The 12238-nt window shown below is 32.6% G+C and overlaps 2 protein-coding genes across 2 annotated transcripts; one reads left to right on the top strand and one right to left on the bottom strand.

The window, feature by feature from the left end:
- Positions 1-1322: 1322 nt before the first annotated feature.
- On the top strand, positions 1323-11985 carry LOC125399391 (olfactory receptor 4C6-like). Its single transcript, XM_087903897.1, has 2 exons — positions 1323-2221; positions 11883-11985. Exons 1-2 carry the CDS (start codon positions 1323-1325, stop codon positions 11983-11985), a joined length of 1002 nt encoding a protein of 333 aa, XP_087760023.1.
- On the bottom strand, positions 5680-6652 carry LOC125399487 (olfactory receptor 4C11-like). The gene has a single exon (XM_048432900.3). The coding sequence runs from the start codon at positions 6595-6597 to the stop codon at positions 5680-5682; it is 918 nt and encodes a 305-aa protein (XP_048288857.3). The 5' UTR covers positions 6598-6652.
- Positions 11986-12238: the final 253 nt, after the last annotated feature.

Genomic DNA, 12238 nt, shown 5'->3' on the forward strand with positions numbered 1-12238 from the left:
ATCTACAACACAAAAATTATATAATTCCAAGCAAGAAAATCAGCTTCCCATTCTTACATTTATTCTCAAAATGGGAATTAATCATCATTGATCAGTGTTACTTAGGTATTGGATAATAATATGCAGTAAGTATATAATTTCAGAGATAGAAGGAAAGCAGGAAATGACAGTGGTATAGCTAAAGTTTTCTTGGAAATGGCATCATTGGAGGTTCCCTGTCCCGTTATCATGTGTCAGTGCTTTTACATTTTGATTTTATCTTATTTATCTATCTTTTCTCCCTATAGATTTTGCGTATATATGATGGCTTCCGGTTTTATGTATTTATTAGATTTCTGATTGTGCACAAAAGTGTGTCTCTTCATCTTCATACTTCTCTTGTGTTTTTTTATTGTACCTTTTCTTGATTGCTTTTCCTTCTATTTGTTTGATTTTCCATTTTGACTTGTTGGTTTTTATTTTATGTTTCATTTAATTTTGTTATTATCCCATAAATGCCTGATTGATTTCTAAGGAGAGAGAAAAAAAGAGGTTGATCCTGATGGTAGGGGAAGAGGGGATTCATAGGGAATAGTAGAGGAAGGGAAAATTATAATCAAAATAAATTCTATAGAAAATATTATCATTAAAAAACAAAAGAATAGCGCAATTTGCTAAATTTTCTTACATAAATGGTCAGCAAATCCTGGACATATGCTGACATCACAATATTTATAAACTGATTGTACCTCAGTCTTTTATTTTTCAAATGAAGCCTAAACACCCATGTAGGACAAAAGTTTCACACTAAGTTGGGGTATGGTGGTGCATTCCTTTAATCCCAGCACTCAGAGACCAGAGGCAGACAGATTTCTGTGAGTTTGAGGCTGGTCTACAGAGTGAGGTAAAGGACAGCCAAAGATACACAGAGAAACCCTGTCCTAAAACTATTTCCCCAAAAATGTTGCCCATTGATAATTAACATAAGCTTAAAAGAAGAGAAGAACCTTTTTAACCTGAAAGAACAGTTTTGTTGGGAGACAGTCTCATTTAGATTAATCAGGAGCAAACTACTATGCAGTCAAGGATGACTTTGGTCTTGAACTTCTGCTCTTTCTGGCTCAAAGTTTCAAGTGATGACATTATAGTCATTTGTCACCATACAGGCCTTCATGGCTAGAGTTCAAAGTATATTTCTTCTACCTTATATGGCAGAATGGTTAGCAGTACAGTAAGCCAATATGAGAATTTATGACCTGGAAGCACACAGATGATTAATTTTAAATTAAACTTTCTTTTTTTAGGTTCAACAACTATGAGTTGGAATGCTAATCACAAAATAAATGGGAAATCAAAACAATGTGACAGAGTTCATACTTTTGGGTCTTACAGAGAACTGGCACTTGCGGAAATTGTTCTCTGCTGTGTTTCTATTCATGTACGTGATCATGGTGCTGGGAAATGTGCTCATCATAGTGACCATGATCACAAGTCAGAGTCTGAGATCACCAATGTACTTTTTCCTCACTTTTTTGTCCCTTTTGGATATCACCTATTCTTCTGTCATTGCCCCCAAATTGATTGTAGACTCATTTTCTAAACATACAACCATCTCCTTTGAAGGCTGCATGGCTCAGCTCTTCGCAGAGCATTTCTTTGGAGGTGTGGGGATTATTCTTCTCATTATGATGGCCTACGATCGCTATGTGGCCATTTGTAAACCTCTTCACTACAGAACCATCATGAGTACTCATATGTGCTGCATGCTTTTGGGAGGTGCTTGGGTAGGGGGGTTTGCACATGCAACCATTCAGCTTCTATTCATTTATCAAATACCTTTCTGTGGTCCCAATGTCATAGATCACTTTATATGTGATTTGTTTCAGTTGCTGACATTGGCCTGTATGGACACCCAGACCCTGGGTCTCATTGTCATCTTCAACAGTGGGGTGATGTGTATGGCCATCTTCCTTATTCTAATTATCTCTTACATAATTATCCTATGTTCTCTAAGGACTCATAACTCTGAAGGGCGACAAAAAGCTCTCTCCACATGTGGTTCTCACTTCACAGTGGTTGTATTGTTTTTTGTGCCATGTATTTTCTTATATGTGAGGCCTGTGTCTACCTACCCCATAGACAAGGCCATGGCTGTGTCAGATTCAATTGTCACACCCATGCTGAATCCTTTTGTCTACACATTGAGGAATTCAGAGATGAAAAATGCTATGAAGAAACTTTGGAGGAATTAGAAATTTTTTTCAAGTAACTTTTATGCTAAGTTTCAGATTTCTCATATGAAGTAGTCTTTCAGAAATGAGTAATGAATAAAACTGCCCTACCTTCCCTAGAAATCAGAAGGATATTTTATGTTTGTAGCTATACAAGATAAATTGTATAATTTCAATTATATAAACTATAGGATTTATAAATTTTTCAGCATTGAACCTTTACTTGACTTACTAATACCTTAGCATCTCTTTGTTTCATTTAGAATTATGTTAGTCCATCTTTCTATTGCCTTTTTGTCTAACATACACCTTGTGTTCAACACCTACCTACAAGACATGAAGCACATTATTTTCTTCTAACTGCTCTCAAAAATATGCTAACATTTGATCCCCTGAGTGAGTGCAACTATAACATATGTGCCTAGGTTAATATATATTAAACCATGAAAAAGGCAATATATATGTAACAGAAATGAAAAGTGGAGCTATTCAAAAGAAAGAAAAAGACATGGGTAAAATATTGAGAGATAAAGTGGGGTGAATAGAGTTTAGAATATGGTTAAAGTATATGATACAGTTGTTGAAACTATGTTTATGAACTCATCAATATGGTCAATAAATTTGCATGAATAAAACATTGACTGTGAGACTGAGTGTTGTTTTTTCAATAAAGCCACCCAGCATCATTATATTCTGTCTTCCTTTTCGGCCATTATTTTTCCCAACAAAATGGGGAGTGACCACTTAATCTTTCCCATCATGGATAAGTGTTCTACCACTGAGCTATGACCCCAGTTAATGTCACTATTCTTTATCTCAATATATCTGTTTTCTCTAAGTAATGATAAAATTACAGTTTTAAAATTATTTAAATAATTAAGTAAGTTATTAATTAATAATAACCCAAATATAAGAAATTATTAATATCACAGAAGTAGAATTCTATGATGACTTTTAGGAAGGTACTTTATTTGGGGGGACTGTGAAGATTTTTACTCAGGGGTGAAATTACAGATAATACTTTACTTGTGATTTCTTCAGGATAAGTAATTAATTTTGTAAATCAGTATTATAAGTACAAGGAAACCAATAATTTATAAAAGAATTATAATACAAATAACCACATGCTAATCTGTGGACTAAAAAAAATCTAAAAGGAGAAATAAATGAGTAAATAGATAATAAATAAATAAATAAATGAGAAATAAGTAGTAAATATGACATTTTCAAGAAAGAGACCAACAAGTGGAGGAAAATAAAACATACATATAGTGGAAGGAAACTGTTAGATGGGAGGCATGTAAATGCCTATATGGTTGTTAGAAGACAAAGGTCATTATCACCTGTCAAAGTGACCCAAAGATGAAACTTATTTCACAACACTGATAGTGTCCTTTTTATTGTTTTTGTTTTTGTAGTGCATTCAAGCAGAAAATTGAATGAGTATTAAACTAATTTTCATTTTTCCATTTCTTCTCAATTACAGGGCAAATTTCAAAAAACTTTTAGAAATGTTTTATGATAATATATTTATATATTTTATACTTATTATTCCATTTAGCAGTAATGGAAATAATTAGAACTAATATTATTATTTGAAACTTTTTAAAATAACCTCATAATTACTTTTAATGGGTATTAATCACAAAATATAAATATTGAAAAGCATCTTAAAGTGAGAAATATGACCTTATATTTGGTTAATATGTAAGGATTACTAACTGGATAAAGATAGGCTAACAAAGAGTATGTATGTTATAAGCTAATTCTTACTGTTAAAATATTTCTTAGTTCATCATATAAATTTAAATCACCTGCCCCTGTGCTTACAATTTAGTAAACAGAATTACAACTACTTTTGAAGTTTGGGCATGGTGACTCATACCTTTACTCTCAGTTTTTAGGAAGCAGAGGCAGGAGGATGTCTCTGGGTTTGAGGCCATCTTTGTGTTCAAAATAGGTTCCAGGACATACAGATTTATATGGTGAGATCCTGCCACAAAACAAAAATAAATTATTATTTTTTTAGTTAATAGTGCAGCTTTTATCATGTAACTAATGTATAACTCCTTTGTCAATTGAAATAAATCACCATATCATAGTCAACATATTTATACATTAACACTTATGCTATTAATTATTAAATTTGAAAGTTTGATTGAACTCTATATGAAATTGCAAAATATTATGCAGCCACCCTGCCTACTTCTATGATGACAGTATACTAAAAATATATTAATCTCCAAAATAAAGCAGTTAGAGGAAAACTCTTGATCAGTAGGTAATAGTGAGAATCGTAAAGATGTGATTTATCTTCGCTTCAAATTCTGCATATGCACACACACACAGACACTTACATCCATATACACTTGGAAAAGCACACATCACTCTGTGAAGGACTATCACTCTGTTAATACAATTAATTAGCATAAAACCCAACCCACTGATTGATTTAAAGATTTGAGATCATAAAAATTTAGGCAAGATTAGTTTCTTGTTGACTTTATAAAAGATACAAATAAAAATTTCTGGTTGACACTATTCAATATTGACAGTATTCATTACTAACAGTGTTTCTCAGGGCTAGAGTGATATAGTCATTTGCCATTCACTTTTCATGAGGAACCATATAGAAGTTTTACAGAAAGCAGCCTGAGTGGAAAGAAGGGGTACTTTGAACAGATAAGAGGATGTCCTCAGTGATAGCAAGGGATAACTTCCTCTTGTAACAAGTGTTTATAGTTAGGAATGTCAAGACAAATTTCTTTTTTTAATATTTATGTATTTATTATGTATACAATATTCTGTCTGTGTGTATGTCTGCAGGCCAGAAAAGGGCAACAGACCTCATTACAGATGGTTGTGAGCCACCATGTGGTTGCCGGGAATTGAACTCAGGACCTTTGGAAGAGCAGGCAGTGCTCTTAACCACTGAGCTATCTCTCCAGCCCCAAGACAAACTTCTTTAAGACTTCCAAACATCCATAAGATGAAGCAGAATATACACCCACCCAGCAACTTCATGTACATTTACATATTTAATTATCTATTAATTTTCTATCCATAAGTGAGAACTTAATCAGATTGTGATTTTTAGAATTTTTGTTGAATATATTTATCTATTTATTTCTTGTTTATTTATTTGCTTATTTATGTATCTGTATTCAAAAGGACACATGTGAGGAGGTCAGAGGACATAAGTTTATTGTCTCGTTAGCCATGTATGTTCCAAGGATTGCACTCAAGTAATTAGACTTGATTGAAGAGCATTTACCTAGTAAGACATATCACTGATTCCAAAGTATTATACAAACACACACACACGTGTGCGTGTATGAGAGATATCTTGATTATATACTCTCAGATATTCTGTATATTTTCAGTCCCTATATTGAAGCTAAACTGTAAAGGTGTTATACTTTAGAATCGGTATAGTGTTTATACTATAAACACTTTAGTACAGTGTTTATCAATTGAAGTCATTACCACACATTTTTTTCATTGCATTTTTTACTTCTGCATTTCTCAGAGTATAGATAAGAGGGTTGAGCAAAGGTGTTCCAATTGTATAAAACACAGCCACCATCTTGTCAACTGGAAAAGTGGTTAGTGGACGTGTGTATATAAATATACAGGGACCAAAAAATAAGACTACCACAATGAAATGAGAAGTGCAAGTAGAAAGGGCCTTTCGTCTTCCTTCTGCACTGTGGTTTCTCAGAGAGTATAAAATGACAATATAGGAGATAAACAGTACTAGGAAACTTACCATGCATATGGCACCACTATTAGACACAACTAGCAAATTTATCACATAGGTATCCATGCAGGCAAGTTTCAGCAAGGGCTGCAAATCACAGAAATAGTGATCAATCACATTTGGGCCACAGAATGGTAGTCTTAAGGCCAAGAAAAGCTGTGCTGAAGAGTGGATACAAGAACCTACCCAGGCAAAAATCACTAATACACCACAGATACGTTGGCTCATTATGGTTGTATATCTTAGAGGCTTACAGATTGCTACATAGCGATCAAAGGCCATGAGGATGAGCACAAAGATCTCCATGCACCCAAAGAAGTGAGCTGCAAAGACCTGAGTCATACATTCATTATAGGTAATGGTTTTTTTCTTAGAGAGGGAATCCACAATCAATCTAGGGGCTGTAGTTGTAGAGAAGCAAGCATCAGCAAAGGACAAATAGAAGAGAAAAAGGTACATGGGGCTGTCAAGTGTCCTACTTTTCTTAATGGTCACCACAATGAGAAAGTTTCCAATTAGTGTCATAAGGTAAAGAATCAAGAAGACTCCAAATACTGCCTTCTGTTTTTCTGGATTCTGTGTCAACCCAAACAAAATGAATTCAGTCACACTATTGTTATGCATCATATCAGTGGTTGTAGTAGATAAGAAGAGTCTGACAAATTTTTAACCTGCCAAGAAAAAAATAGCATATTTGGATCAGTGAAACTTGGGATTCAATTGGTCTATCCCAGGTTATTTGTCTCAGTTTTCTTTGTCATGATAGCCCTGAAGATTTCAATTACCCCAATGTCTGTTGTTTAAAATTTCAACATAGATACTTAGATCTCAAATTGACTCAAAAGTTTATTGAACTGGATCAAAGTTTTGAATTTCAGGAATGAAAAAAATGAGTGTTGTTTAATTCTGCTTTGATTCCCGCTGATGTACCAAAGTGCAGAATTTGTTCTGTCTTTGAAAAAATGACTTAGTGATCTGGAAACTTAGGAAAAGTATGTGTTTGTTAATGGGTATGAGCACAAATATTTCCTCTACTTCATTCTGAATGTTTTCAGGAAATGAGAACCTTCAAGGGTACAGGGATATATATGTGTATATGAAGAAATGAGTACATGCATACTTACATAGACCCCATTGCTTAATTCTCTTCCTGTATAATTTGAAAGGCACTATTTAATACAATTAACAACTACTATTAATGATTCCATTATAATAAAAATCTCAATTCAATTCTTTCATCTTGGTAAACAGAGACTGCACCTTCATTTTTGGGATGCCAGAAGCTGAAGAATCAAGCAGAAACTATATTAATTATAGCACTGTTTGGTCAGGTATATTCCTAGTCAGCTCTTACATCTTAAATTAACCCACTTCTATTAATCTACGTATTGCCACAAGACTGGCTTATTAGTAATGTTTGCATTATGTGGCTACATAACCTCTCTTTGACTCCACCTACTCTCTCTCTATCTCTGTTTAGATTACCTGCCTGGCTTTAAACTGTTAAACCATTCAAAATACCTTTATTCATCAACCAATAAAAACAAGCAACACATATACAGAAGTACATCCCATATCACATTTTTGTGTCTTTTATCCTTTAGTCATTTAATTCCTGGATAAATTATACTCTACAAAAATTTATTTAGTCATATTTCAAAATTACCTCTTATATTCACAATACCATGTAACTGTTACTATGATAAAATAAGGATTTGTACAATAATTTGAGTTTGTTATAATCAAACAAAACTATATTATGTTTTTAATACATCTAAGCTTATTCCATTAAATATCAAACTTTTCTACCTTTAAGTTTGAGCTTTTATTAAAATTTTTGATATCTATGAACATGAAAAACATTTTTAAAATTATTTATGACTATATATACATATAAATTATTTTCAATAGTATTTGAAAAACTACATTGTTGTAATGTTAAGTTTTGTATAGCCTTTTAATTGCTTATTTAAATCTTTGTACCAATGTGATTGAAAAAAATGATCAATGTAATTTCATTTCATCACTTTTACTTATAATGTCTATAAAATTATTATCATGTTTGATTATGTCAATTCATGTGTTTATCTTTGTGTGTGTGTGTGTGTATGCATGTCCACTGATGCTGTCACATTCATGTGAAGGACAGAGGATGTAATTTTCTCCTTCCATCATAACAGTGCAGGGATGGATTTCATGTCATCAGGATCTCTTCTCTGTTTGCATCTAACTGACCATATGTTTTTATAATTTGCAGTCTTAAATATTAACTGAAATTTAAAGATGTCAAATTATAAACATAGTTTCTTTTGAGAAACATACAGTTTGTAATTTTTTCTTTATAAATAATAATTTTATAAAACAACAATTTCTGAAACATGAAGAATGTTACCTAATGCTAAAGGAATCATTGTTATTGGTAAACATTAATGTTTTTCAATACTTTATATAACTTGGTTAACTATAAACTTACTTTGCAATAAATCATGTCATGATGAAATAATCAAAGCAAATTAAAACATTAAAGAGAATTGTAATATAACTGACAATGGATTTACACTTTTACTGTATGGACAGAAATACCTTGAGTATATATATACTTCTGCAGAGATTTATTAGTGTATCTGTATCTGTGGGTCTGCATACATATCTTACATACAAGTGTGGCCATAATTTATTTTCAGAAAAGCTAAGTTTCTAAAAAAAATTTCTTGTGATATCATCTTTTACATTAATTGGCTGCTAAAAATAAAAATATATTTCATTAGAGTTATACAAAATTTTCCATAAATAACTTACATTTTCATATTTTCCTGAAAATGTCATACATCTTCTCATCTTTGTAAAGTAATTTCTCAATCTTGATATTTGTTTGAATGGACATTAATCTAGCAAAATAAAGATATTTGTTAATAAAGAATGAGATTTAGTTATATTTGTAATTATTTCTTTTGTTGTGACATCTTCACATGTCATATATTACAGTTTGATAATGCCTCTACTTTAATTTAGCCCTACAAAGCATTCTTTAAAATATAACACTATTTTTTTACTCTTCCAGGATTGTCTTTTGTTTCAAAGAAAAAATCAAAATTACTTGTACAAAGCCGACCTTGTAACATTTGAGTCTTGGCTTCTTTCTTTTTGTGTTTGTTTGTTTGTTTTGTCTCATGATGTTTGTTTGTTTTTATGTTTATCTTACTTTACAGTCTTATTCTTCCTTTTTGTAACAATTTGTTTTCTAAGGAGAGTGTGTTGTGGGAAATCCTTCTGTATATGTGTTGTTTTTATTGACAATTGAATAAAGAAGCTTCTTGGCTCTATGACAGGACAGAATAGAGTAAGGTGGGAATTCTAAGCTGAGACAGAGGAGAAAAGAAGGCAGAGTCAATTGAGATACAATGTAAGTGCTAAGGAGATACATACACACTTGCCACCAGCTGGTATCTTACTGGTATACCATAAGCCTCCTGGTTAAAAAGCAAAAAACAATAGGAATGGGTTAATTTATGATGTAAGAGCTAATAATAAATACACTTAAGCTATTGGCCAAACAGGGTTGCAATTGATATAGTTCCTGTGTGATTATTTCAGTTCTGGGTGGTCAGGAAATGAACAAACATTCTTTGTCTGCCTACAAGAGTGAACAAGATATGGTGTGGATTTGGGAGGGTTAGGAGGTGGATCTATTCTGAGAAGAATTGGGGGAAGGAAAACTAATCAGCATACACTGTATAAAATAATTCTCTTTTCAAGAAAAACAGATAAATGTAAATCAATTAATTAGTTATTTAAGGTACTATTGGTTAGCATTAGAAGAATATAAATTATCTTCAGAAAGAAAAGAACAATGTCCTAAGTGATGTAATTGTTAGAAGTTGAAATTACTTAAAGATGAATTAAAACCTCAAATGACAAAAATAAGTTTCCAGCCAGATTCTAGGTGTTTTCAGTGAGGTTAAGTGAGAGGCGTGTGCCACTTCTTTGAGCACACTTGAATACCACTTCTCTGCCCACTAGAGATATAAAACTTGAGCACCAGAGTAGTGACAAATAATGAAGCAAAATACAACAATCTCCCTCTGCAGGGTTTCTGTAAAGGTTAGTGAAATCGATATAAGCTTATACAGATGTGATTAAGAACCACTGTGCCATTGCTATGATGACTTTCATGACTGGGTCTTCAGTCATGGTCTCCCCTTTCATAAATCCTGAATTTCAAGTTGTTTATTTGCTCAATTTTTAAATTCTTTCAACCCTAATTTTTCTTCCAAGTAGCTGAGATAATATCAACCTTAAAAATATTGATAGAGTTTCTCTAGTGGCCACATGGTAAAAAAAAAAACAACTTTTTTGTTTTTCTAACTATAAAAACATAAAGAAAAAATTATATAGCATCTTAAATATAGCATTTCTGCAATGAAGGCAACATTGAAACAGAACACATCTAATGGTGTAGATTCCAATGATATTTGAATTAGAGAAAAGTTATCTAATGAAAAGAAAAAATAGAGTTCTAAGTAAACTAATCGATATAGCTCACCTACGTAGCTTGACTTCAAAACAAAGATTTAGAGGTATAAGTGGTTTCTTGTAAGAGGTTCATGAAAGTAATGTGATGAATTTTGAGTGTGTTTTCATTAGTTTATTATAAAATTGAAACATGCAAATCATGAGAACACCCACTATTAAGATTTTTTCACAAGGACATGGTGAGATGCTCAGCAAGAAAAGGTGCTTCCACCAAGACTGACGATTTAAACTTGATCCCTAGAATCTACATTACAGAAAGAAAAAAACTACTGATTTCTGAATGATGCCCTTTGGCTTTTACCACACTACACACGTGCATACACACGGACACACACACACACATACATACATACACAGACACACATACACAGAGCAAAAAAGAGAGACTGATAGATGAGACAGAGACACAGAGAGATGGTCACAGAAATAGAGAAAAAAGAGACAGACAGACCCACAGAGAAATAAAAGGAATTAAAACAAAAGCAAATTTCATTTATCTCATGAAATAAAAAATACTGAGTTATTCAGTGGAATTTTATGATTTTTGTGTAGGAGGTACTGAAGAGCTTAGGTGTAGTGAAAACCCAGTGTTCTCCTGCTTCATACATCTGTTGCTCTCTCCTTATACTTAAAAATAATTAAGCTTTGCCTTGAAAAATTAAATGGGTTAAAAGAGACGGAGCTCAAAATCTTTGCGTCTGATCCTGGGTCATCTCTGGCTGCTGTGTGATATACAAGCAGGTTTTGTAATCAGTGTGAAGTGGAAGAACAGAAACTTTCCTTTTTGGGTGTGCTAAAATTGAATGAATAAACAATTTTCAAACAAAAATGAGAATGATTATTCATGATTCCACAAATAAACACATACAAAATTCATAATGGAAGTCTGTTAGGAATATTGATGTCAACAGCCAAATAAAGAAGAATGACCATGCAGGGCATCTCATGTTTTATGTCTCCATGGGATTCCCTGTCTTAGAGGAGTGGAAGTTCTCCTTCTCAACTATTTTCTAGAGGAATAGCAAATTTACATTTCCTCCTTCTGTTTTATAAAAGATTATTTTAATAATTATATGGGTTTGGCTATGATTCTTTTGGCACAAAATTTTACAATTATTATGTCCTAATATCTCATAATATTTAGTGGCAAAAGTACAATAAATCACATTGGGATATATACTTACAAGCAAACATATTCACATATATCTCTATGTACCTATTGTGTTTCTATCTATCTATCTATCTATCTATCTATCTATCTATCTATCTATCTATCTATCTAATCTAGTGATTAATACAGAACAGAAATTTGAATATTCCAGGAATTAATTAATAAAATCACTGACAGCCTTTAGTGATTTGTCTTTTCTGTCTCGAATCAGAAAACAAGGATCAGCATTTGGATTTTTACCTTTAGTTTTCCAATATTCTCTTTCTTTGCCTTTTCCTTTCAGCACTATAAATGGACAAGGGAGCTTGTGAAATGAAATGATTCATGTGCTATAAAATTATTACGGTTTCAAATCACAGGAACTGAGATACTCACTCTCACTTCCAGCACCACCGTTCCAGCTGTGTCTCACCCCTTGACTCTATATAACCACAACTGGACAGTTTCTATTTCTCTAAGTTCCCCCTGTTAAGCCTGATGAACTTCCCTTTTCTAAAACCATTTGTCTCTCTTTTTGTCTGGACAGAGAGCACAATGCAAATATCATTTTCTCAGAACACCAAC

Source organism: Myodes glareolus, chromosome 3 (genome assembly GCF_982192425.1).
Source record: "Myodes glareolus chromosome 3, mMyoGla1.1, whole genome shotgun sequence".
NCBI classification, from domain to species: domain Eukaryota; kingdom Metazoa; phylum Chordata; class Mammalia; order Rodentia; family Cricetidae; genus Myodes; species Myodes glareolus.

Bases quoted from the DNA above. Each gene is read 5' to 3' on its own strand.
- LOC125399391 (XM_087903897.1), top strand. From the start codon at position 1,323: ATGGGAAATCAAAACAATGTGACAGAGTTCATACTTTTGGGTCTTACA. The intron at 2,222-11,882 runs GAGGAATTAGAA...TCTGTCTCGAAT, and splicing joins AATGCTATGAAGAAACTTTG to CAGAAAACAAGGATCAGCAT.
- LOC125399487 (XM_048432900.3), bottom strand. From the start codon at position 6,597: ATGATGCATAACAATAGTGTGACTGAATTCATTTTGTTTGGGTTGACA.